Consider the following 27,906-nt stretch of genomic DNA (forward strand, 5'->3'; position numbering starts at 1 on the left):
CGACTCTGTGCGACCCCATAGACAGCAGCCCACCAGGCTCCCCCGTCCCTGGGATTCTCCAGGCAAGAACACTGGAGTGGGTTGCCATTTCCTTCTCCAATGCATGAAAGTGAAAAGTGAAAGTGAAGTCGCTCAGTCGTGTCCAAGTCTTAGCGACCCCATGGCTGCAGCGCACCAGGCTCCTCCATCCGTGGGATTTTCCAGGCAAGAGTACTGGAGTGGGTTGCCATTGCCTTCTCAGATACAACAACTTATCCTTCATCTTCTTTATTTATTTAAAAATATTTATTTATTTGAAACCATCAAGTCTGAGTTGTGGCATGTGGGATTTTTGTTGCAGTGCAGGGGCTTCTCTCTAGCTGTGCTGCTCGGACTCAGCCGTTGTGGCGTGTGGGTTTAGTTGCCCTGTGGTGTGTGGGATCTTAGTTCCTCAGCCAGGGATCAAACCCATATCCTCTGCATTGGAAGGCTGATTCTTAACCACTGGACCACCAGGGAAGTTCTTATCCTTCACCTTAGAATGGATAGCCTATACTACCAGATCTCTTGAAAACCCACTGAGAAGGAAATCTCTAGAACTTTTGTCAGATTTGCTTTCCACCCCATGACATACAAATGTCTCACCAATAAGCCTAGAAGAGCTACTCTTTCCTACACACTAGGTCCAATCAGCATAACATCATCAGTGCTATGGACCAGTGTGAGGTCTTCTAGAACAGAAAGACAATAGGGTCCCTGCTTGACCAAATTAGGATGTAGGGCTGGAGAACTGATCTATCTTTGAGGGAGGGCAGTCTTCACTGTACTGCTGTTTTTGCCAGCTGAAAGAAGGCTGCCCTGTGGTTGGTCTTTACTAACAGGTATGCAGAAGAAACATTTTGCCAGACCAATACTGCACAGCAGATACTAGGGGATGTGTTAATTTGCTCAAACAGTGAAGCTACATCTGGTACAGCAGCTGCAATTGGAATCACCATCTGGTTTAGTTTATGATGATCCATTGTCATTCTTCAGGCTCTGTCTGTCTTCTTCACAGGCCACATGGGGAGGTGGTAGAAGTCACCACCCCTGCATCTTCAAGTCCTTGATGGTGGCGTTACTCTCTGCAGTCTCTCTAAGAAGGCAGTGTTGCCTTTGGTTAACTGGGGAATGCTTCCACACTGTTGGTCCTGCTGTTGGCAGACTGGACCCTCAGTGGTGACCATGGTCCTGCTGTTGGCGGACTGGACCCTCAGTGGTGACCATGGTCCTGCTGTTGGCGGACTGGACCCTCAGTGGTGACCATGGTCCTGCTGTTGGCGGACTGGACCCTCAGTGGTGACCATGGTCCTGCTGTTGGCGGACTGGACCCTCAGTGGTGACCATGGTCCTGCTGTTGGCGGACTGGACCCTCAGCGGTGGCCATGGTCACACTGGCTTTGCTGAGGGCAAGTCTGTATTGCTGAGCCTCTAGATAACTTCCAGGACTGCCACCGCAACCACTTTGCTCATCCAAGGCAGAGGCAGCTGTAGAGGCTTCCACTTGGCTCTCTCACAAAATAACCCTCACTTCAAGGGTCATGGAGCCAATGTAGGGATTCTGCCAGTTGCTGAGTATTAGTCTAATTATTCGAACAGTGCATTCCAAAACTGGAGAAATAACCCCAGTATGGGTGCAGAGACCACTATGAGATGGACCTGAGCTAAAACTCCATTCATCACCTGACCCTACAAACCCTTGCTTGCACTAGTACTGCAGTGATGTTCTGGATGTCCTGGACTCAGTGTCAGTTCACAGCCAGTGTCCAGTAATTCCTGAAAAGTCTGATTATTTCCTTTTCCCCAGTGCGCAGTCACCCTAGTAAAAGGCCATATGTCCCTTTGGGGAAGGCTCCAATAAAGAGTAATAGTATATATTTTTGACAATGTTGCAGAATATTGGAGGAGACAAACATCCCCTTTGTTCAAGGAGTTTGGAGTCTGCAAATTGACTCAAGTCTGGGAACTGATAGAGTCTCTCTGTTTTGGTAATTTAAGTTAGGTTTTTGTTTGTTTGACCAAGAACTTTCCTGCTCATACAGATCACATAAGAATTCAGTAGAATTCTCATCCTGGATGGTCAATGCCATAGGTCTGTGGGGGTCAGACTATTCTGGTTGCTGCTTTGCCTTTGCTGTCCATTACAGAAACCATGCCCACCCTGCCTTGGGTGACTCATTGCCACCATTTGGCTCCAGCCACTCTGGGATCCAACTATTCTCACTGCATTTAAGGACCCACACTGCAGTGGTGCAGTTTCCACTGTAATTTCTGATCTACAGAGAAGAGTTGACCAGGCATGCTGGGTCACAAAGTTATTTCTCAGAGTCACGGTGAATGCTGTGTCCTCTGGACCCTCTGGGAGTCAGTAAGTGGGTCTTATGTGATAAATCTATGCTCATATTTCAATCTGCCTAAGCCTTTAGATAATTCCTTTACAGTGTACCAAGGCAGTTCTGGCATTTCCACATCATTTAGTGCTGGTCACCTCTTGCCTCCCATTTCTGTCAACTAGCGAAGCAAACAGAGCTTGTTCTAATCTCTCAAACTGCAGTGAATCCAGATCTCTGTTTGGTGGTGTCCGTCATTACATTCAGCCTCATCCAACGGTTCCCCACACTCTTCATATTCACGCTCACATTCATCCCGTCCCACAACACTCCGACTTCTAAGCATATACAGGTGTTTTCACTCACACGGTTCTGATCTTTTGAACGACCTCGACTCTCCTCCAGGTCTAGGACGATCCTTCCCCTTCCTCCAGGGAGCCTTTCTGACCCTTCTTCACAGCACTCCCTCTTACCGCCCCTCCCCCCACTTCTACACTCTTTCGTGACAGACCTCTGGCTCTTGGCATATTCTGCTGTACGTCGTTATTTAGTTTTACACGCGCATGTTTATCTTCCCCCGATGGGAGGCCGGAGAAGCTCCTTAAGGGCGAGAACCGTTTCTGGCAGGTGCCTCTTCAGGGATGCTCCAGGAGCCTCCTTGAATGAACACAAGAGCAGGCGAGTGTGGGCTGGCTTAGGAGCTCAGCACGGATCGCAGTTGTGTCCTGGGCTGGCTGCCCAACGTGGGGAGGCGGATCTGGGGCCAGCCCAGTTCTGCTGCCAGAAGATTCAAACAGTTGGATACTCATTTCATGTAGAACTACTCGCCCCGCTCTCTTTCCCAGGGTGACCTGCAGTCTCCCCTCATCCTCCCCCCGCCCCCCGCCCGCTCCTTGAGAAACGAGTCCTTCTCACTCCCTCCAGCTCTTCCATCAACCCTGTGGTCACTTCCCTAATTAGTGTCTGGGAGGTACCCTCGTAGATCACCCCTCCCATCCTCCAAGGAGAGCCTCCTAGTCTCTCCCTCCCCGAACACCCGTCCTCTCCACTGCACTTCCCCTCTCATTTTCGTCCAACACCGAGGGAGAGTGAAAAATCAGCTTTCCGAGGTCTGTGACCCAGGCTGTGGGCTTGCGCGCCCCGCCCGCTCCAGCCGTCCGCTTGTGTGTGTGTGTGTGTGTGTGTGTGTGTGTGTGTGTGTGTGCGCGCGCGCGTGCCTGGGCCGAGGCTGGAGAGGAAACAGCCGGTCCAGCCCGGGAGGAGGAAGGAGCCTCCCCTTCCTCGCCAGCCCCCTCCCCACTTCCCGTCCGGCTCGGCCGTTAGCTTCCCCGGACGCGGGCCTCGGGTGCACAGAGCCCTCTGGCCGCAGCGGAGCTGGAGAAGGCGGAGGCGGATCGGGAGGAGCCGGCGGGGCGCATGCTGGGCGGGGGTCCCCAGGGCGCCCCGGCCGGTGGCGGCAGGGGCCACCGCGCAGGTAGGGGTGCTGTCACGGCCGCCCGGCGGGTCAGGGCGAGGGTTCCGCGGCGAGGGTGAGCTCTGTCCTCTGGAGATCGTTTAGGTCTGGGGTGCTCCTCGGTTGATATCTAGGGTTTCTGCACTCTTGCGGGCTGAGGGAAACTGAGGCAGGGCGCGAAGCGTGCCGAAGTGAAGTCTTTGTCGGGCCTGGGGCTGCCCGCCAGCGCCGACCCGGCCAGGTCCTCCCGGAAGACGGTGCTGAGATTCCGGGATCCGCAGTTCCCGCCCCCGTGGGTCCCGGTGGCCGAGGAAGGCGGCGTGACCGCGCGCCGGGGTTGGCTGCGCCCGGGGACTGAGCCAGCAGAGGCTCGGGGCTCCGCGCGCCCTCCCCTGAGCACTCGTGGGACAAGGCACGCCCCGCCGCCTGGTCCGGGGACCGCGTCCTGACACCCCGCAGAGTCTCGGGTTTCACCCCTCGAGGACCTGGAGGGAGGAGATTGGGGTGGGATGGGGGACGCGGTGCTGGCACCGTCCCAAGGCGCTGCTCTGAGAGCAGTTTCACCTCCCACTTCCTCCAGTTCAATGATGCCCACGGCTGGCTCGGAGCTGGAGCCGGGGGCCCCGGTCAAGCTGTCAACGCTGTCAGCGCTCAGGGTTGACACTGAGGCCGTGAAGTGCACAGTTGCTTTGCAGGAATGACAGGATGTCTCCTGCCATCTCGCTTTTAAAATACATGTGCAAAGGAATTTGAGACTTTGGGATGAGAATGAGATTTGGAGTGAGGGAGTTGTGTGTCCTTGCTGGACTGGAAGAAGGCCGGGTAACTTCGACAGCTCCTTTAACAGCGCTGAGCCTCGATTTCATCACATATACAAAAGAACACTGGTAACCTCCCCGCTCCCCATCCCGTCGGGAAAGCTGCTGTGTGTGAAAACACTTTGCAAAATGTATGGTCAGTTGGGCAGGCAAGTGCGATTTGGATAATACCAGAGTCTTAAGGCAATGGCACCCCACTCCAGTGTTCTCACCTGGAGAATCCCAGGGACGGGGGAGCCTGGTGGGCTGCCGTCTATGGGGTCGCACAGAGTCTGACACGACTAAAGTGACTTAGCAGCAGCAGCAGCAGCAGCAGCAGAGTCTTAAGAGCTGGACAGTTAGCTTGCATCTCAATCCTGCACTTAGCTGTGCCTTAGTTGCCCCATTTATGAAATGGGGACAATGACAAGGCCACCTCATAGAGTCGCTGTGGGTTTAACTGTGGCCATGGATGTGAATACCCAAGCTGGTTGCTGAGATACATAGTAAGCTCTAAATAAGAGCCTCAGATGCTCTTTTCACTAAGCAAAACCCAATTAATTTGGAGTGGTGTAAAAAAAAAAAAAAAAAGCCCACCAGTTTGATTTGATTATAGTATGAATGTGTGCATGTGTGAGTGTTCAGTCATGTCTGACTCTTTGCAACCCCATGGAGTCTAGCCCACCAGGCTCCTCTGTCCATGGGATTTTCCAGGCAAAAATACTGGAATTGGTTGCCATTTCCTTCTCCAGGGGATCTTCCTGACCCAGGGATAGAACCCTTGTCTCCTGCATCTGCAAACAGATTCTTTATCACTGTGCCATCTGGAAAAACTACATCCTCTCGTGAACTATGAATCAGCTCCCTTCACTTCAGTTGCTCAGTCGTGTCCACCTCTTTGTAACCCCGTGGACTGCAGCACGCCAGGCTTCCCTGTCCATCACCAACTCCCAGAGCTTGCTGAAACTCATGTTCATCGAGTCGGTGATGCTATCCAATCTCATCCTCTGTCGTCCCCTTCTCCTCCGGCCTTCAATCTTTCCCAGCATCAGGGTCTGTTCCAATGAGTCAGTTCTTCACATCAGGTGGCCAAAGGATTGGAGTTTCAGCTTCAGCATCAGTCCTTCCAATGAATATTCAGGACTGATTTCCTTTAGGATTGACTGGTTGGATCTCCTTGCAGTTCAAGGGACTCTCAAGAGTCTTCTCCAACACCACAGTTCAAAAGCATCCATTCTTCAGTGCTCAGCTTTCTTTATGGTCCAACTCTCACCTCCATACGTGACTACTGGGAAAACCATAGCTTTGACTAGATGGACCTTTTTGGCAAAGTAATCTCTGCTTTTCAGTATGCTGTCTAGGTTGGTCATAGCTTTTCTTCCAAGGAGCAAGCACCTTTTAATTTCATGGCTGCAGTCACCATCTGCAGTGATTTTGGAGCCCAAGAAAATAAAGTCTCACTGTGTCCATTGTTTCCCCATCTATTTGCCATGAAGAGATGGGACCAGATGCCATGATCTTAGTTTTCTTAATGTTGAGTTTTAAGCCAACTTTTTCACTTTCCTCTTTCACTTTCATCAAGAGGCTCTTTAGTTCCTCTTCACTTTCTGCTGTAAGAGTGGGGTCATCTGCATATCTGAAGTTATTGATATTTATACCAGCTATCTTGATTCCAGCTTGTGCTTCATCCAGCCCAGCGTTTCTCATGATGTAGTCTGCATAGAAGTTAAATAACCAGGGTGACAATATACAGCCTTGAAGTACTCCTTTCCCGATTGGGAACCAGTCTGTTGTTCCATGTCCAGTTCTAACTGTTGCTTCTTGACCTGCATACAGATTTCTCAGGAGGCAGTTCAGGTGGTCTGGTATTCCCATCTCTTGAAAAGTTTTTCACAGTTACTGTGATTCAGACAGTCAAAGACTTTGGTGTAGTCAGTAAAGCAAAAGTATATATTTTTCTGGAGCTCTCTTGCTTTTTCGATGATCTAACAGATGTTGGCCTTTTCTAAATTCAGCTTGAACATCTGGAAGTTCATGGTTCACCTACTGTTGAAATCTGGCTTGGAGAATTTTGAGCATTACTTTGCTGGCGTGTGAGATGGGCGCAGTTGTGTGGTAGTTTGAACATTTTTGGGCATTGCCTTTCTCTGGGATTGGAATGAAAACTGACCTTTTCCAGTCCTGTGACCACTGCTGAGTTTTTCAAATTTGCTGGCATACTGACTGCAGCACTTTCACAGCCTCGTCTTTTAAGATTTGAAATAGCTCAGCTGGAATTCCATCACCTTCACTAGCTTTGTTAGGAAGCATAGTGATGCTTCCTAAGGCCCACTTGGCTTCGCATTCCAGGATGTCTGGCTCTAGGTGAGTGATCACACCACTGTGGTTATCTGGGTATTGAAGATCTTCTTTGTGTAGTTCTTCTGTGTATTCCTGCCACCTCTTCTTAATATCTTCTGCTTCTGTTAGGTCCATATCATTTCTTTCCTTTATTGTGCTCATCTTTGCATGAAATGTTCCCTTGGTATCTCTAATTTTCTTGAGATCTCTAGTCTTTCCCATTCTCTTGTTTTCCTCTGTTTCTTTGCACTGATCCCTGAGGAAGGCTTTCTTATCTCTCCTTGCTATTCTTTGGAACTCTGCATTCAAATGGGTGTATCTTTCCTTTTCTCCTTTGCCTTTAGCTTCTCTTCTTTTTACAGTTATTTGTAAGGCCTTCTCAGACAACCATTTTGCCTTTTTGCATTTCTTTTTCTTGGGAATGGTCTTGATCACTGCCTCCTTTACAATGTCACGAACCTCCATCCATAGTTCTTCAGGCACTCTGTCTATCAGATCTAATCCCTTGAATCTATTTGTCACTTTCACTGTATAATTGTAAGGGATTTGATTTAGGTCATACCTGAATGGTCTAGTGGTTTTCCTTACTTTCTTCAATTTAAGTCTGAATTTGCAATAAGGAGTTCATGATCTGAGCCACAGTCAGCTCCTGGTCTTGTTTTTGCTGACTGTGAATAGCAGAGTATTTAAAAAGAAATTTAATCTTAATAAGTTCACAAGTGGCACATGAAATCTTTTGAGGGAATCTTCCCACCCAGGGATGAAACCCTGGGTCTCCCACACTGCAGGCAGATTCTTTGCCATCTGAGACACTGGGAAGCCCAGTTGAGAATCTGGCACTGAGCAAAAAGAGGCCCGGAGCTTCTTTCTAAGCTGTGTGTCCTCGATCCTCAGTTTCCTCATCTGTTTACAAAAAAAGATATAATGGGGACAGTAACTTTTGGGTTAGAGCTGCCTGAGGATTCAGTGAAGTAAATGGTGCGAGTACCTTGGAGCATATGACTGACTGCAAATAGAAGATATCAGTGCTACCAGGAGGGAATAAGAAAGTCTGCAGTTTTTTTAGAGCTTGCAGTATGCCAGGCGGTCTATCAGGAATTGCTGTGATGAAATCTGCCCCAGACCATTGTAAGGTAGCTACTTATGATTTTCATTTTCCCCATACAAATCTGAGAAGCAGATTCACCCCTCTTATTTCCAAGTCACATAGCCATTAAAGGTAGAAGCAGGGTTAGAACTGTGGACTGGTGCCTCTCACAGTTGTGTTCTCAACCACTGGCTGAACTAAAGTTATGGAGATAAACTGATGTTCAAGCACACCTATGTTAGATCACTGGTAACTATATACCCTACATATTTACAGACTCTAAAACATGGGTGAATTGTTAACTCTGGAAGAAGAGACTGAAATAATCTTGTTTTCATCCCTATGTAAAAAATGCCATTTTAAGCTATCTTCTTTCCAAAATAAACAATGAAAATTTGCAGAGAAAAAAAGTATTAAAATCTCATATAAAAACGTATCACAAGAAATCATCAGAAATCTCCTTTTAAAAAATAATTGCTCTGAGAAAAAGAAAAAAAAAAGAGAACTTATCAGAAATCTCAAAACTAAATGGACTTTGCATGAATGCTTTAACACACATATTTGCCAGGACCCTTAAGTTGGCACAAAAAGGGTAAGCTGGGATTGAGGCTTTTGGGGTTATGATTACCTGGCAAGGCTAGGACCCAGGACATTTCTGCAGGGACCTCACTGCTCACATGAGATGCCGCCATTAATGGGCTTTCAGGCAAAGTCTGTATACCTGAGGGAAAGTGAAGGCCAGGTTTCTGTGCTGCAGAACCAATTCCCTGTTCCGTTGTTTCTCTTCTTCTTTTTTCTTTTTCCAGAAGTAACTTGTGCTCTTAGGAAACTACAAATGAGAAAAAGAACATTGAAAACCACCATAATTCCACCAATGCAGATCAATAGTTTGGTGTCTCTGTTCTTGTAATCCATTTCTATGCCATGTTCATTAATTTATATGTTTCCAAAACACTGCATGCAAACTATTATTGTTTAATTAGATGACAAAAATAATACTTGCTCATTGTGCAAACATTAAGGTATTAGTTTAGAAAAAGTCCAAATTTATTATGCTCATTAAAACATTTCCTTTTTAAAAAAAATTCTTGAAATTTTGAGTGAAGAAGGATTAGAGATTATATCATTAATGTCTGAATTTTATTGTGATTTTGGTCAAAGTTTGATGAAAGATCTTCAGAATGAAGACAGTGATGATCTTTGTGTGTGCCAAGCTGCTTTAGTACTGTCTGACTCTTTGCAACCCTATGGACCTCAGTCAGGCTCCTCTGTCCATGGGTATTCTCCAGGCAGGAATACTAGAGTGGGCTGCCATGGCCTCCTCCAGGGGATATTTCTGACCCAGGGATTGAACCCGTGTCTCTTATGTCTCCTGCATTAGCAGGTGGGTTCTTTACCACTGGAGCCACCTGGGAAGCCCCTGAAGGAGCACAGTCATTTACAAACCTGCTCATCACTTGAGGTCTTGTTTTGACTGTGGCATGTGTGATCGTAGTCTCGACCAGGGATCGAAACTGCATGCCTTGTCTTACCACTAGCGCCACCTGGGAAGCCCAGTGATGTTTAAATAATAAGATCTGAAGCTTGGCACAGGACAGTTTTTGAGCATAGAATTTTTAGATTAGTATTATTAGACCAGAATTAGAATAATTTTTTTTTTTTTTTGGCAATGATGACAGTAATTCAGCTTATATGCCAGGTTCTCATGCAAAGCCAGCAGAGAACGCTGCTTCCAGAGAGGCCCTGGGCAGTCACCCTGGGGCTGGGGAGGGTCCCCTCTGGGCACTGCTGGGGCTGCCCTTGGCCAAGCACTTTCAAGAGAGCACCATCTAGTCACGTAAGCTTTTTTAGCCCTTGGGAGTCTTCTGTTGCTATTCTCAACTTGAACTCCTGTGGTAAAAATTCCTTAGCAAATATCTTTCATGCAACAGTCATGCCCTTTTAAAAATATCTGCCACAGATACCTTGACCATTCTGATCCATTTTCTCTTTTGAAATCAGTTTACCAGCTGCTTCTTTGAGCACAAACTTCACCATCAGCTTCCCATTTTTCATACCAAGTGGAAGTGGGAAAGGAGAACTGTGGCTGACCAGTTAGTGACGTAATATTTCTCTCTGGCTTTGGAAGGCAGTGGGGGCCCATGTGGTGTGCTCAGTTGCTGACATGACTGTCGATTTTCTGTCTGCTTCATTTTACTCAGTGCTCCTTCCTTTTGGCCACTTGCCTCCCGTCATAGCTCAGAAATGGATGATAGAGACGTGGAGCTTCCTGAGATCACTCGGGTCGATTGGTGTTTATAACAGAATCGCAGAACTTACTGCTGGATGAAGCCTCAAATGATCAAGTGGTCAAACCTCTTGAGTTCTGGCCGGTGAGGCATGGACAAGTGTATTTATCAAGTGCAGGGCTGGGAAATATATATTTGGCCCTTATAACATTAAACATGAGTGTAGAAGGCCTGGTCTCACATTCAGTTCAGTTCAGTTCAGTCGCTCAGTTGTGTCTGACTCTTTGTGACCCCATGAATCGCAGCACACCAGGCCTCCCTGTCCATCACCAATTCCCGGAGTTCACTCAGACTCACATCCATCGAGTCAGTGATGCCATCCAGCCATCTCATCCTCTGTCGTCCCCTTCTCCTCCTGCCGCCAATCCCTCCCAGCATCAGAGTCTTTTCCAATGAGTCAACTCTTCCCATGAGGTGGCCAAAGTATTGGAGTTTCAGCTTTAGCATCATTCCTTCCAAAGAAATCCCAGGGCTGATCTCCTTCAGAATGGACTGGTTGGATCTCCTTGCAGTCCAAGGGACTCTCAAGAGCCTTCTCCAACACCACAGTTCAAAAGCATCAATTCTTCAGCACTCAGCTTTCTTCACAGTCCAACTCTCACATCCATACATTATAATTATGTATGTATGTCAAGCTGGTTTTAGAAAAAGCAGAGGAACCAGAGATCAAATTGCCAACATCCGCTGGATCATGGAAAAAGCAAGAGAGTTCCAGAAAAACATCTATTTCTGCTTTATTGACTATGCCAAAGCCTTTGACTGTGTGGATCACAATAAACTGTGGAAAATTCTGAAAGACATGGGAATACCAGACACCTGACCTGCCTCTTGAGAAATCTGTATGCAGGTCAGGAAGCAACAGTTAGAACTGGACATGGAACAACGACTGGTTCCAAATAGGAAAAGGAGTATGTCAAGGCTGTATATTGTCACCCTGCTTATTTAACTCATGCAGAGTACATCATGAGAAATGCCGGGCTGGAAGAAACACAAGCTGGAATCAAGATTGCCGGGAGAAATCTCAATAACCTCAGATATGCAGATGACACCACCCTTATGGCAGAAAGTGAAGAGGAACTCAAAAGCCTCTTGATGAAAGTGAAAGTGGAGAGTGAAAAAGTTGGCTTAAAGCTCAACATTCAGACGACAAAGATCATGGCATCCAGTCCCATCACTTCATGGAAAATAGATGGGGAAACAGTGGAAACAGTGGCAGACTTTATTTTTCTGGGCTCCAAAATCACTGCAGATGGTGACTGTAGCCATGAAATTAAAAGACGCTTACTCCTTGGAAGGAAAGATATGACCAACCTAGATAGCATATTCAAAAGCAGAGACATTACTTTGCCAACAAAAGTCTGTCTAGTCAAGGCTGTGGTTTTTCCTGTGGTCATGTATGGATGTGAGAGTTGGACTGTAAAGAAGACTGAGTGACGAAGAATTGATGCTTTTGAACTGTGGTGTTGGAGAAGACGCTTTGAGAGTCCCTTGGACTGCAAGGAGATCCAACCAGTCCATTCTGAAGGAGATCAGCCCTGGGATTTCTTTGGAAGGAATGATGCTAAAGCTGAAACTCCAATACTTTGGCCTCCTCATGCGAAGAGTTGACTCATTGGAAAAGACTCTGATGCTGGGAGGGATTGGCGGCAGGAGGAGAAGGGGACGACAGAGGATGAGATGGCTGGATGGCATCACTGACTCGATGGACGTGAGTCTGGGTGAACTCCAGGAGTTGGTGATGGACAGGGAGGCCTGGCATGCTGCGATTCATGGGGTCGCAAAGAGTCGGACATGACTGAGTGACTGAACTGAACTGTATATGTATGTATGTATATTATAACGGTCTCACATTAGGTAATTGAAATAAATAGCCCTAGGTTCTCATTCCCAATCAACTTCAGGTTAATTTCCCAACCATGTTGCCTTGTGCTCATCCTGAAAACAGGTGGATATAATTCTACCTGTTCAACCCCTGCATTTGCCTGCCGTGGTAGGACTTTTTTTTTTTTTTTTTTTAATTCATTTATTTGGCTGTGCCAGGTCTTAGTTACAGCCCATGGGATCTTTAGTTGCAGTATATGGGATCTTAGTTCTCTAACCAGGGATTGAACATGAATCTCTTGCATTGGCAATGCAGAGTCTTAGCCACTGGACCACAAGTGAAGTCCCCTTGGTAGGACTTTTACCCTTTGTTTGCAGATGGGTTTGAACTCTCAGAGAAATGAAGTTAAGACAAAAATTCCTGGAGTAAGACAGAAATTCCTGGAGTTTTGGCACAACAGTCTTTGGGGATAAGTCACATCAGAGTTCTGACAGTCTTAAGTGATGGTGGAGATCGGGATCTGGCTGGCTTAGTTGACAGGTGTGGAGTGTGGGTGAGAGCAGCAGAGTGAGTATTAGGACCTGAGTCCTCTCCCCTTACTTAGAACTGTTTCCGTTAAGTATGCTTCATTCCATAGTGCTGCATGATCCCCCTCTGCTTAAGTAATATTAAGTGAATCAAACCAAACCCTTATTTATATATTTTTGAGCCATCATGGCTCTTAAAAGCTTAAATTTGTGAGTGATTTCTTTTTCCAATATTGTCATTGATCTGTAAGGCCCCATCTGTTCACTAATCATTTGTAATTCATTCGACATTTAGAGTGCCTTCTTGGCCCAGAATTACAAATAGAGCCACACATGAGTAGGATGTCAATTTTGAACTTGAGTTTAGTTCAGTTGCTCAGTCGTGTCCAACTCTTTGCGACCCTGTGAACCGCAGCACGCCAGGCCTCCCTGTCCATCACCAACTCCCGGAGCCTACTCAAACCCATGTCCACTGAGTTGGTGATGCCATACAACCATCTCATCCTCTGTCATCCCCCTCTCCTCCTGCCCTCAATCTTTCCCAGCATCAGGGTCTTTTTCAAATGAGTCAGCTCTTTGCATCAGGTGGCCAAAGTATTGGAGTTTCAGCTTCAACATCAGTCCTTCCAATGAACACCCAGGACTGATGTCCTTGAACTTAACCTAGAGAAAAACTTGCTAAAAAGTTGTCGGTCAATGGAAGAGGCCATCTTGAAAAGTGTTAGTTTTTTGCCCCAGAAACATTTAAGTTAGTGTTGGCTGATTCTGGGGTGCCCATACGGGGGAGTCTGCATCTGGGGCAGGTGGGGGCTGCAGTGGACGATGTGTGGGGACCCTTTCAGCTCTCGGATTCGGCGACTCTTGTCCTGGAGGACTGGGATTGTCTGGGACTTGGGGGACTGTGAATTTCCTAGTCCCTGCTCTGTGGGGTTTCACATTTTGCCTCCTCCCCCACCCACATGGTTCCATTTCAAGAGGCTCAGACTGCCTCCCCACTGCAGTCAGCTGCCTGAATGCAGTTGGTACTTGACCTTCCCAGGGTTACCTGTATCTAGGATTGATATTAATCATTAACACGATCGTGTTCACTCAGGCAAACACAGTGACCAGGAATAGAAACGTGCATTTGACAGGTGGCCCTGCATGGGGACTAAATGCTTTCACAGGTTGAAGGGGGAAATATCTAAATTTAATGACTGAATTGTGTCTTGAATGTAGAATCTGACTTTAAATTTGGTTTTGCGACGTGGACACCAACGTAACTTTTCTTTTTCATACCTGTGGTTTCTTAATTTGCAAGTAGATTGCTAAGATGATTTGGCATAATTATTAGGCTTTATTTTTGACACAGGAGAAGGTGTTTTGCATTTATAGATGAAAGCACGTCTCATCTTGGTAAAATACTGATAGCCGAAGAAGGACTGTTTCACAGTGGTCAAAAATAGATCAGTGGGGGCTGTGTTTCTAATGCACTGGAAACATAGACTTGTGAATGCTGCTGTGTGATTACAAATCTTCAAATGAAAAAATTTTGCACATCTCAGTACAATTCTTTTTTTTTAAATTGAGATATATTTGACACAAACAAGGTTAGACTAGGTGTACAACATGGTGATTTGCTATTTGTGTAAATTGTGAAATGATCACCACAGTAAGTCTAGTTACATTCACCACCTTCAGTTCAGTTCAGTTCAGTCGCTCAGTCGTGTCCGACTCTTTGCGACCCCATGAATCGCAGCACGCCAGGCCTCCCTGTCCATCACCAACTCCCGGAGTTCACCCAGACTCACGTCCATCGAGTCGGTGATGCCATCCAGCCATCTCATCCTCTGTCATCCCCTTCTCCTCCTGCCCTCAATCCCTCCCAGCATTAGAGTCTTACATGGTTACAAAGTCTTTTTCTTGTGATGAGAACTTTTAACATCTACTCTCTTATCGACTCTGTACAATTATTAATATTTCCCTGGTGTTTTTCATTATAGCCATGGGCCAGGCATAGTGAAATGCGAGACAGCTGACTGTGGGCATAGATATTCTGCATTTAATTCAAATAATAGATTTGAAGCCTTAAATTACCTTGACTCTGATCACTTCTTTTGTTTTCCTTTCTCTGGGTATAGAATTCTCTTCTAAAGACACTAACTTATCCATTTATTCATTTCATTGTATTTATTCATCTGTTCAGGAACATTTATTTGGCACCTACTGTCTGCATGGCACTGTGGTGTATAAAGCAGTGTGTTTAAAGATGTATTGGATTGTCCACAAGGACCGTCCAGTCTAAAGGGAAGATCTAACAAAGCCTGGTATTCTTTCCAAGTGATTTAAGGCAACCCTCAGAGCTTTACAGTCATTCTTAGGATGCTTCTTCCAAAGGCATCTGTGTCTTCCAAAGGCCTTCCTGTGCCTTCGCAGTCCTGACATTTGTTTGTGTCAGTATTTCTCTGCTCAGTACCTCCTGACAGTCAGGCCTGGATACTACTGCCAGGATAATCTTTCCAAAGGAGAGATCTGGTTAGGTCACTCTTCCTTGTGCAAATACTCATTACTGTCCTGTAGGCAAATTCTTAGCACTCCTTTCCAGGCCTTCCATGAACAGTCCACCAAATCCCTAAAACGAATGCTCTGGCTCGCTTGATTCTGCCCACCAAGAACATGATGGCATCTGCCCTCTTTGTCCCAAGTCTCCACACCTCATTTTACTGTATCCAAAAGTGGGGTCTGGCAGCTCACCGCTCAAAAGCCAATAAAGAGGCAAGATTGGTGGAAAGGAAAGTTTGCTTTATTTTGGATTCCAGCAACTGGTAGGGAAGATGGGGAGGGCAGACTCCTGTCCAAATCAATCCCCCTCCTCCCCACTGACAATCACGGGGCAAGACTTTTACAGACAGAGGTAGGGGGCTACATGCAGAAACAGCACAGTCAGCTCTTGAAATTGGTCATCGGTGGTCTGACCAGCATCATCTTGATTATTAATCTTCAGTTAATCTTCGGTTTTAGGGTCAGTTTGTTCCCATTTCCTTGAGACCAATTCTCGACTTATGTCATGGTTACAGCCTGGTCATCACGTGGTTAACTTCTTCAACTTGGTGGGGTTTCAGTATCTATAAGATCGCTCATAGCACATGGTTCAGAATATTAGCTATATCCCCTGAAAAGGAATTATAGGTCTTTATACTTAATGTCTGAACTATTATTATTTAGTATTGTTGGACTGTTTTCCTTTGTTTCTGCATTTTCTCACTTCTCTGGTCAAACTTATTTTTTGGCTAAAGTTTTTCCGCAGACAAAGGCAGGCTGAGGATGGGGTGGGGGCTGGGGAGAGGAGAAATAGCGTCTTGCGCTATTTCAATACTTCCAGCCTTCCCTGGTCTTCTGGAATCATCTACTCTTTGCCACTTGTGTTCTGTGGCAGGTTTTTTTTTTTGTTTCTTAACCTGCTTTCTGCCTCCAGTGTAAACCCCTTCAGCTCAAGGAAGCTCTCCGGTTATCTCCTTGTCTCTCATGTATGTAGTACATCATAGCTTACTACACTTTGAGTTGAATTAAATGCTTTACTGTATTTTAGATTGAGCAATCCAGTGGGTGGATTAACCAAGTCTGTTAATTTTTATATCTTTGGAAATCAGAGTTCCAGAAGTTCATTTCAGTTCAGAAGTTTGTTGTAATGCACAAATCACATTGCTAGATACCACGGTGGCCTTTTGAATAAAAAAGAGAATTGTATATTGTTGTTCATACCCTTGACAAGTCACAGTGCAGTGGAGAAAGGAGAATTCATTTTTTGGCATTTCTGGATGCTGTTTCATCAAAATGATTGGCCATTGGGATACACCAAAATTATCAAGAAGTGACCAGCAGCTAGTGGGTATCCAGTGAATATTTTATAGGATGGATGGATGGATAGCTGGGTAGGAGAGTGGGAAAAGAAAGAAGGAATTTGTTAATTTAGAATTTATCAACTGCAGTGTTTATTGCTAAGTATAATAATTGTGTTGAATATTATAGTGTTTTTTATTATTTAAAAAAATTTTTACCATGTTATGTTGGTTTCTGCCATACAACAATCTGAGTCAGTCATCAGTTCAATTCAGTCTCTCAGTCGTGTCCGACTTTGCAACCCCATGAATCGCAGCACGCCAGGCCTCCCTGTCCATCACCAACTCCCGGAGTTTACTCAAACTCATGTCCATCGAGTCGGTGATGCCATCCAGCCATGTCATCCTCTGTTGTCCCCTTCTCCTCCTACCCCCAATCCCTCCCAGCATCAGGGTGTTTTCCAGCGAGTCAACTCTTCACATGAGGTGGCCAAAGTATTGCAGTTTCAGCTTTGGCATCAGTCCTCCAATGAACACCCAGGACTGATCTCCTTTAGGATGGATTGGTTGGATCTCCTTGCAGTCCAAGGGACTCTCAAGAGTCTTCTCCAACACCACAGTTCAAAAGCATCAATTCTTTGGTGCTCAGCTTTCTTCAAAGTCCAACTCTCACATCCATACATGACCACAGGAAAAACCATAGCTTTGACTAGACGGATCTTTGTTGGCAAAGTAATGTCTCTGCTTTTGAATATGCTATCTAGGTTGGTCATAACTTTCCTTCCAAGGAGTAAGTGTCTTTTGATTTCATGGCTGCAGTCACCATCTGTAGTGATTTTGGAGCCCAGAAAAATAAAGTCTGATATTGTTTCCACTGTCTCCCCATCTATTTGCCATGAAGTGATGGTGCCGGATACCATGATCTAGTTTTCTGAATGTTGAGCTTTAAGCCAACTTTTTCACTCTCCTCTTTCACTTTCATCAAGAGGTTTTTTAGTTCCTCTTCACTTTCTGCCATAAAGGTGGTATCATCTGCATATCTGAGGTTATTGATATTTCTCCCAGCAATCTTGATTCCAGCGTGTGCTTCTTCCTGCCCAGCGTTTCTCATGACGTACTCTGCATATAAGTTAAATAAGCAGGGTGTCAGTATACAGCCTTGACGTACTCCTTTTCCTATTTGGAACCAGTCTGTTGTTCCATGTCCAGTTCTAACTGTTGCTTCCTGACCTGCATATAGGTTTCTCAAGAGGCAGGTCAGGTGGTCTGATTTTCCCATCTCTTTCAGAATTTTCCACAGTTTATTGTGATCCACACAGTCAAAGGCTTTGGCATAGTCAATAAAGCAGAAATAGATGTTTTTCTGGAACTCTCTTGCTTTTTCCATGATCCAGCAGATGTTGGCAATTTGATCTCTGGTTCCTCTGCCTTTTCTAAAACCGGCTTGAACATCTGGAAGTCCACAGTTCACGTATTGCTGAAGCCTGGCTTGGAGAGTTTTGAGCATTACTTTACTAGTGTCTGAGATGAGTGCAATTGTGCGGTAGTTTGAACATTCTTTGGCATTGCCTTTCTTTGGGATTGGAATGAAAACTGACCTTTTCCAGTCCTGTGGCCACTGCTGAGTTTTCCAAATTTGCGGGCATATTGAGTGCAGCACTTTCACATCATCGTCTTTTAGGATTTGAAATAGCTCAGCTGGAATTCCATCACCTCCACTAACTTTGTTTGTAGTGATGCTTTCTAAGGCCCACTTGACTTCACATTCCAGGATGTCTGGCTCTAGGTGAGTGATCATGATTATCTGGGTCATGAAGATCTTTTTTGTACTGTTCTTCTGTGTATTCTTGCCACCTCTTCTTAACATCTTCTGCTTCTGTTAGGTCCATACCATTTCTATCCTTTATTGTGCCCATCTTTGCATAAAATGTTCCCTTGGTATCTCTAATTTTCTTGAAGAGATCTCTAGTCTTTCCCATTCTGTTGTTTCCATCTATTTCTTTGCATTGATCACTGAGGAAGGCTTTCTTATCTCTCCTTGCTATTCTTTGGAACTCTGCATTCAAATGGGTGTTATCTTTCCTTTTCTCCTTTGCTTTTCGCTTCTCTTCTTTTCTCAGCTATTTGTAAGGCCTCCTCAGACAGCCATTTTTCTTTTTTGCATTTCTTTTCCATGGGGATGGTCTTTTTTTTTTTTTTTTTTAATTTTATTTCTCATGTGTTCCCCATCCTGAACCCTCCTCCCTCCTCCCTCCCCATACTATCCCTCTGGGTCGTCCCAGTGCACCAGCCCCAAGCATCCAGCATCGTGCATTGAACCTGGACTGGCATCTCGTTTCATACATGACATTTCACGTGTTTCAATGCCATTCTCCCAAATCTTCCCACCCTCTCCCTCTCCCACAGAGTCCATAAGCCTGTTCTATACATCAGTGTCTCTTTTGCTGTCTCGTATACAGGGTTATTGTTACCATCTTTCTAAATTCCATATATATGCGTTAGTATACTGTATTGGTGTTTTTCCTTCTGGCTTACTTCACTCTGTATAATAGGCTCCAGTTTCATCCACCTCATTAGAACTGATTCAAATGTATTCTTTTTAATGGCTGAGTAATACTCCATTGTGTATATGTACCCCAGCTTTCTTATCCATTCATCTGCTGATGGACATCTAGGTTGCTTCCATGTCCTGGCTATTATAAACAGTGCTGCGATGAACATTGGGGTACACGTGTCTCTTTCCCTTCTGGTTTCCTCAGTGTGTATGCCCAGCAGTGGGATTGCTGGATCATAAGGCAGTTCTATTTCCAGTTTTTTAAGGAATCTCCACACTGTTCTCCATAGTGGCTGTACTAGTTTGCAATCCCACCAACAGTGTAAGAGGGTTCCCTTTTCTCCACACCCTCTCCAGCATTTATTATTTGTAGACTTTTGGATCGCAGCCATTCTGACTGGTGTGAAATGGTATCTCATAGTGGTTTTGATTTGCATTTCTCTGATAATGAGTGATGTTGAGCATCTTTTCATGTGTTTGTTAGCCATCTGTATGTCTTCTTTGGAGAAATGTCTATTTAGATCTTTGGCCCATTTTTTGATTGGGTCATTTATTTTTCTGGAGTTGAGCTGTAGGAGTTGCTTGTATATTTTTGAGATTAGTTGTTTGTCGGTTGCTTCATTTGCTATTATTTTCTCCCATTCTGAAGGCTGTCTTTTCACCTTGCTAATAGTTTCCTTTGATGTGCAGAAGCTTTTAAGTTTAATTAGGTCCCATTTGTTTATTTTTGCTTTTATTTCCAATATTCTGGGAGGTGGGTCATAGAGGATCCTGCTGTGATGTATGTCAGAGAGTGTTTTGCCTATGTTCTCCTCTAGGAGTTTTATAGTTTCTGGTCTTACGTTGAGATCTTTAATCCATTTTGAGTTTATTTTTGTATATGGTGTTAGAAAGTGTTCTAGTTTCATTCTTTTACAAGTGGTTGACCAGATTTCCCAGCACCACTTGTTAAAGAGATTGTTTTTAATCCATTGTATATTCTTGCCTCCTTTGTCAAAGATAAGGTGTCCATATGTGCGTGGATTTATCTCTGGGCTTTCTATTTTGTTCCATTAATCTATATTTCTGTCTTTGTGCCAGTACCATACTGTCTTGATAACTGTGGCTTTGTAGTAGAGCCTGAAGTCAGGTAGGTTGATTCCTCCAGTTCCATTTTTCTTTCTCAAGATCGCTTTGGCTATTCGAGGTTTTTTGTATTTCCATACAAATTGTGAAATTATTTGTTCTAGCTCTGTGAAGAATACTGTTGGTAGCTTGATAGGGATTGCATTGAATCTATAAATTGCTTTGGGTAGTATACTCATTTTCACTATATTGATTCTTCCAATCCATGAACATGGTATATTTCTCCATCTATTAGTGTCCTCTTTGATTTCTTTCACCAGTGTTTTATAGTTTTCTATATATAGGTCTTTAGTTTCTTTAGGTAGATATATTCCTAAGTATTTTATTCTTTTCGTTGCAATGGTGAATGGAATTGTTTCCTTAATTTCACTTTCTGTTTTCTCATTATTAGTGTATAGGAATGCAAGGGATTTCTGTGTGTTGATTTTATATCCTGCAACTTTACTATAATCATTGATTAGTTCTAGTAATTTTCTGGTGGAGTCTTTAGGGTTTTCTATGTAGAGGATCATGTCATCTGCAAATAGTGAGAGTTTTACTTCTTCTTTTCCAATTTGGATTCCTTTTATTTCTTTTTCTGCTCTGATTGCTGTGGCCAAAACTTCCAAAACTATGTTGAATAGGAATGGTGAAAGTGGGCACCCTTGTCTTGTTCCTGACTTTAGAGGAAATGCTTTCAATTTTTCACCATTGAGGATAATGTTTGCTGTGTGTTTGTCATATATAGCTTTTATTATGTTGAGGTATGTTCCTTCTATTCCTGCTTTCTGGAGAGTTTTTATCATAAATGGGTGTTGAATTTTGTCAAAGGCTTTCTCTGCATCTATTGAGATAATCATATGGTTTTTGTTTTTCAATTTGTTAATGTGGTGTATTACATTGATTGATTTGCGGATATTGAAGAATCCTTGCATCCCTGGGATAAAGCCCACTTGGTCATGGTGTATGATCTTTTTAATGTGTTGTTGGATTCTGATTGCTAGAATTTTGTTTAGGATTTTTGCATCTATGTTCATCAGTGATATTGGCCTGTAGTTTTCTTTTTTTGTGGCATCTTTGTCAGGTTTTGGTATTAGGGTGATGGTGGCCTCATAGAATGAGTTTGGAAGTTTACCTTCCTCTGCAATTTTCTGGAAGAGTTTGAGCAGCATAGGTGTTAGCTCTTCTCTAAATTTTTGGTAGAATTCAGCTGTGAAGCCGTCTGGACCTGGGCTTTTGTTTGCTGGAAGATTTTTGATTACAGTTTCAATTTCCGTGCTTGTGATGGGTCTGTTAAGGTTTTCTATTTCTTCCTGGTCGAGTTTTGGAAAGTTGTACTTTTCTAAGAATTTGTCCATTTCTTCCTCGTTGTCCATTTTATTGGCATATAATTGTTGATAATAGTCTTTTATGATCCTTTGTATTTCTGTGTTGTCTGTTGTGATCTCTCCATTTTCGTTTCTAATTTTATTGATTTGATTTTTCTCCCTTTGTTTCTTGATGAGTCTGGCTAATGGTTTATCAATTTTATTTATCCTTTCAAAGAACCAGCTTTTGGCTTTGTTGATTTTTGCTGTGGTCTCTTTTGTTTCTTTTGCATTTATTTCTGCTCTAATTTTTAAGATTTCTTTCCTTCTACTAACCCTGGGGTTCTTCATTTCTTCCTTTTCTAGTTGCTTTAGGTGTAGAGTTAGGTTATTTATTTGACTTTTTTCTTGTTTCTTGAGGTGTGCCTGTATTGCTATGAACTTTCCCCTTAGGACTGCTTTTACTGTGTCCCACAGGTTTTGGGTTGTTGTGTTTTAATTTTCATTCGTTTCTATGCAAATTTTGATTTCTTTTTTGATTTCTTCTGTGATTTGTTGGTTATTCAGCAGGGTGTTGTTCATCCTCCATATGTTGGAATTTTTAATAGTTTTTCTCCTGTAATTGAGATCTAATCTTACTGCATTGCAGTCAGAAAAGATGCTTGGAATGATTTCTATTTTTTTGAATTTACCAAGGCTAGCTTTATGGCCCAGGATGTGATCTATCCTGGAGAAAGTTCCATGTGCGCTTGAGAAAAAGGTGAAATTCATTGTTTTGGGATGAAATGTCCTATAGATATCAATTAGGTCTAACTGGTCTATTGTATCGTTTAAAGTTTGTGTTTCCTTGTTAATTTTCTGTTTAGTTGATCTATCCATAGGTGTGAGTGGGGTATTAAAGTCTCCCACTATTATTGTGTTATTGTTAATTTCTCCTTTCATACTTGTTAGCATTTGTCTTACATACTGCGGTGCTCCCGTGTTGGGTGCATATATATTTATAATTGTTATATCTTCTTCTTGGATTGATCCTTTGATCATTATGTAGTGACCTTCTTTGTCTCTTTTCACAGCCTTTGTTTTAAAGTCTATTTTATCTGATATGAGTATTGCTACTCCTGCTTTCTTTTGGTCCCTATTTGCATGGAAAATCTTTTTCCAGCCCTTCACTTTCAGTCTGTATGTGTCCCCCATTTTGAGGTGGGTCTCCTGTAGACAACATATGTAGGGGTCTTGTTTTTGTATCCATTCAGCCAGTCTTTGTCTTTTGGTTGGGGCATTCAACCCATTTACGTTTAAGGTAATTACTGATAAGTATGATCCCATTGCCATTTACTTTATTGTTTTGGGTTTGAATTTATACACCATTTTTGTGTTTCCTGTCTAGAGAATATCCTTTAGTATTTGTTGGAGAGCTGGTTTGGTGGTGCAGAATTCTCTCAGTTTTTGCTTGTCTGAGAAGCTTTTGATTTCTCCTTCATACTTGAATGAAATCCTTGCTGGGTACAATAATCTGGGCTGTAGGTTATTTTCTTTCATCATTTTAAGTATGTCTTGCCATTCCCTCCTGGCTTGAAGAGTTTCTATTGAAAGATCAGCTGTTATCCTTATGGGAATTCCCTTGTGTGTTATTTGTTGTTTTTCCCTTGCTGCTTTTAATATTTGTTCTTTGTGTTTGATCTTTGTTAATTTGATTAATATGTGTCTTGGGGTGTTTCGCCTTGGGTTTATCCTGTTTGGGATTCTCTGGGTTTCTTGGACTTGGGTGATTATTTCCTTCCCCAGTTTAGGGAAGTTTTCAACTATTATCTCCTCAAGTATTTTCTCATGGTCTTTCTTTTTGTCTTCTTCTTCTGGAACCCCTATGATTCGAATATTGTAGCGTTTAATATTGTCCTGGAGGTCTCTGAGATTGTCCTCATTTCTTTTAATTCGTTTTTCTTTTATTCTCTCTGATTCATTTATTTCTACCATTCTATCTTCTAATTCACTAATCCTATCTTCTGCCTCTGTTATTCTACTATTTGTTGCCTCCAGAGTGTTTTTAATTTCATTTATTGCATTATTCATTATATATTGACTCTTTTTTATTTCTTCTAGGTCCTTGTTAAACCTTCCTTGCATCTTCTCAATCCTTGTCTCCAAGCTATTTATCTGTGATTCCATTTTAATTTCAAGATTTTGAATCAATTTCACTATCATTATTCGGAATTCTTTACCAGGTAGATTCCCTATCTCTTCCTCTTTTGTTTGGTTTGGTGGGCATTTATCCTGTTCCTTTATCTGCTGGCTATTCCTCTGTCTCTTCATCTTGTTTAAATTGCTGAGTTTGGGGTGTCCTTTCTGTATTCTGGCAGTTTGTGGAGTTCTCTTTATTGTGGCTTTTCCTCGCTGTGTGTGGGTTTGTACAGGTGGCTTGTCAAGGTTTCCTGGTTAGGGAAGCTTGTGTCGGTGTTCTGATGGGTGGAGCTGTATTTCTTCTCTTTGTTCAGTCGCGCTCCTTTCAAAGAGTTGGATTGCTTTTCTGGGTGCCTGATGTCCTCTGCCGGCATTCAGAAGTTGTTTTGTGGAATTTACTCGACGTTTAAATGCTCTTTTGATGAATTTGTGGGGGAGAAAGTGTTCTCCCCATCCTACTCCTCCGCCATCTTGGCTCCTCCCTCCCATGGGGATGGTCTTGATCCCTGTCTCCTGTACAATGTCACGAACCTATGTCCATAGTTCATCAGGCACTCTATCAGATTTAGTCCCTTAAATCTATTTGTCACATCCACTGTATAATCATAAGGGATTTGATTTAGGTCATACCTGAATGGTCTAGTAGTTTTCCCTACTTTCTTCAATTTAAGTTTGAATTTGGCAATAAGGAGTTCATGATCTGAGCCACAGTCAGCTTCCGGTCTTGTTTTTGCTGACTGTATAGAGCTTCTCCATCTTTGGCTGCAGAGAATATAATCAATCTGATTTTGGTGTTGACCATCTGGTGATGTCCATGTGTAGAGTCTTCTCTTGTGTTGTTGGAAGAGGATGTTTGCTATGACTAGTGTGTTCTCTTGGCAAAACTCTATTAGCCTTTGCCCTGCTTCATTCCGTACTCCAAGGCCAAATTTGCCTGTTACTCCAGGTGTTTCCTACTTTTGCTTTCCAGTCCCCTATAATGAAAAGGACATCTTTTTTGGGTGTTAGTTCTAAAAGGTCTTGGAGGTCTTCATAGAACCTTTGAACTTCAGCGTTACTGGTTGGTGCATAGGCTTGGATTACCATGATATTGAATGTTTTGCCTTGGAAATGAACAGAGATCATTCTGTCGTTTTTGAGATTGCGTCCAAGTACTGCATTTCAGACTCTTTTGTTGACCATGATGGCTACTCCATTTCTTCTAAGGGATTCCTGCCTGCGGTAGTAGATATAATGGTCATCTGAGTTAAATTCACCCATTCCAGTCCCTTTTAGTTCGCTGATTCCTAGAATGTCAACGTTCACTCTTGCCATCTTGTGTTTGACCACTTCCAATTTGCCTTGATTCATAGACCTAACATTCCAGGTTCCTATGCAATATTGCTCTTTACATCACCAAACCTGTCACATCCACAGCTGGGTATTGTTTTTGCTTTGGCTCCATTCCTTCGTTCTTTCTGGAGTTATTTCTCCACTTACCTCCAGTAGCATATTGGGGACCTACTGACCTGGGGAGGTCCTCTTTCAGTATCCTATCATTTTGCCTTTTCATACTGTTCATGGGGTTCTCAAGGCAAGAATACTGAAGTGGTTTGCCATTCTCTTCTCCAGTGGACCACATTCTCTCAGACCTCTCCACCATAACCCGTCCATCTTGGGTCAGCCATAATTATACATATATCCCCTCCCTGTTGAGCCCCCTTCCTTTCCTTCACATCCCACCCCTCTAGGTCATCACTGAGGACCAGACTGGGCTCCCTGTGTTAATCAGCAACTTGTCACCAACTATCCATTTTGCACATGATAGTGTATATATGCTGATGCTAATTTTTTTCCATTAGACTCACTCATTTCCTTCCCCACTGTAATTTTGAAGATGGTTTACTTACGTATTGATTTCCACACGTGTATATAACATGGGCTGCTCTTTATCTAGGAAGAGAGGTACTAGTTTTCCATCTATAGGAACTGTGTCAATTTCTTGGCTGTGTGTTACATTTGCTCAATTTCACAGATATGCTCTTCTCAGGAGGCTCGGTGATGTCTGTTGCACACCTTTCCCAGGCTAGGGGAGGCCCACGGCAGTCTGGGGTGACAGGAAGGGAAGTGTGTCAAGCTGATCCCACACTGATGACCTCATCCTCTGCCCAGCTGCCTTATTGGCCCTGGGGATTGCACGATGAGTTCTGAACTATTTCCCCACAGTGCAGCTTTTGTGTGTCTGCCTCGACTTGGCTCAGATAGTCATTTGAACAGAAAGATGGGCAAATTCTGTCATTTAAATACAACTGCTATATTTTCTTGACTTTATGCTTTGGGATTATTTAAGTACATTCATTCTAATATTTATTGTATCAAAATGTTTTTTGACATTTTTCTGAAAAGCATAAGGTGATATACAAGGAGAGCTAATGATACCACTCTTGTTTTTCCCATTTTGCTGAGGTGGAATAGGGCTTAGTGAAAATAATATGAAATATCCCAAGGGGGTTACTGACCTCCAGCTGATGTTGGGATACATTTATATGGACTCTGCTTTTATTTATTTTAAAATTATTTATTTATTTATTAAAAATGATTTAATTTATTTTAATTGGAGGCTAATTACTTTACAATATTGTAGTGGTTTATGCCATACATTGACATGAATCAACCATGGTTGTACATGTCTTCCCCATCCTGAATCCCACCTCCAACCTCCCTCCCCATCCCATCCCTCAGGGTCATCCCAGTGTACCAGCCCCGAGCACCCTGTCTCATGCATCGAACCTGGACTGGTGATCTGTTTCACATATGACAATATACATGTTTCAATGCTATTCTGTCAAATCATCTCACCCTTGCCTTCTCCCACCAAAACAGCCCAAAAGACTATTCTTTACATCTGTGTCTCTTTTGCTGTCTCGCATATAGGGTCATGGTTACCATCTTTCTAAATTCCATGTATGTATGTGTTAGTATACTGTATTGGTGTTCTTCTTTCTGATTTACTTCACTCTGTATAATAGGCTCCAGTTTCATCCACCTCATTAGAATGGACTCAAATGCATTTTTTTAAATGGCTGAGAAATATTCCATTGTGTATATGTACCACAGCTTTCATATCCATTCTTCTGCTGATGGACATTTAGGTTGCTTCCATGTCCTGGCTATTATAAACAGTGCTGTGATGAACATTGGGGTACATGTGTCTCTTTCAATTCTGGTTGCCTCGGTGTGTATGCCCAGCAGTGGGATTGCTGGGTCATATGGCAGTTGTATTTTCAATTTTTTAAGGAATCTCCACACTGTTCTCCATAGTGGCTGTACTAGTTTGCATTCCCACCAACAGTGTAAGAGGGTTTCCTTTTTTCTGCACCCTCTCTAACATTTATTGTTTGTACTTTTTGATAGCAGCCATTCTGACTGGTGTGAGATGGTACCTCATTGTGATTTTGATTTGCATTTCTCTGATAATGAATGCCATGGCACCCCACTCCAGTACTCTTGCCTGGAAAATCCCATGGGCGGAGGAGCCTGGAAGGCTGCAGTCCATGGGGTCGTTAAGAGTCAGACATGACTGAGCGACTTCACTTTCTCTTTTCATCTTCATGCATTGGAGAAGGAAATGGCAACCCACTCCAGTGTTCTTGCCTGGAGAATCCCAGGGATGGGGGAGCCTGGTGGGCTGCCATTTATGGGGTCGTACAGAGTCGGACACGACTGAAGCGACTTAGCAGCAGCAGCAGTATTGCATTGTCGGAGAAGGCAATGGCACCCCACTCCAGTACTCTTGCCTGGAAAGTCCCATGGACGGAGGAGCCTGGTAGGCGGCAGTCCATGGGGTCGCACAGAGTCGGACACGGCTGAGTGACTTCACTTTCACTTTTCACTTTCATGCATTGGAGAAGGAAATGGCAACCCACTCCAGTGTTCTTACCTGGAGAATCCCAGGGACGGGGAAGCCTGGTGGGCTGCCATCTATGGGGTCACACAGAGTCAGACATGACTGAAGTGACTTAGCAGATAATGAGTGATGTTGAACATCTTTTCATGTGCTTGTTAGCCGTCTGTAGGTCTTCATTGGACAAATGTCCATTTAGTTCTTTGGCCCATTTTTTTGATTGGATCGTTTATTTTTCTGGAATTGAGCTGCAGGAGCTGCTTGTATATTTTTGAGATTAGTTCTTTGTCAGTTGCTTTGTTTGCTATTATTTTCTCCCATTCTGAAGGCTGTCTTTTCACCTTGCTTATAGTTTCCTTCGTTGTGCCAAAGCTTTTAAGTTTAATTAGGTACCATTTGT

The 27,906-nt window shown here is 43.6% G+C and overlaps 1 protein-coding gene across 5 annotated transcripts in view; it reads left to right on the top strand.

Moving 5' to 3' along the window:
- The first annotated feature begins 3,422 nt into the window (after window positions 1–3,422).
- DISC1 (DISC1 scaffold protein) overlaps window positions 3,423–27,906 on the top strand; it is a 430,685-nt gene continuing 406,201 nt past the window's right edge. For 3 of the 5 annotated variants that reach the window (XM_059882639.1, XM_059882640.1, XM_059882641.1), the window contains exon 1: window positions 3,427–3,822. In XM_059882639.1, the coding sequence (XP_059738622.1) occupies window positions 3,765–3,822 (58 nt within the window). In that variant the 5' untranslated portion in view covers window positions 3,427–3,764. Of the gene's footprint in view, window positions 3,823–27,906 lie in introns of all 5 variants that reach the window. The other 2 variants (XM_059882642.1, XM_059882643.1) reach the window with 2 other exon arrangements.

This window comes from Bos taurus, chromosome 28 (assembly GCF_002263795.3).
Source record: "Bos taurus isolate L1 Dominette 01449 registration number 42190680 breed Hereford chromosome 28, ARS-UCD2.0, whole genome shotgun sequence".
In the NCBI taxonomy this organism is placed as follows: domain Eukaryota; kingdom Metazoa; phylum Chordata; class Mammalia; order Artiodactyla; family Bovidae; genus Bos; species Bos taurus.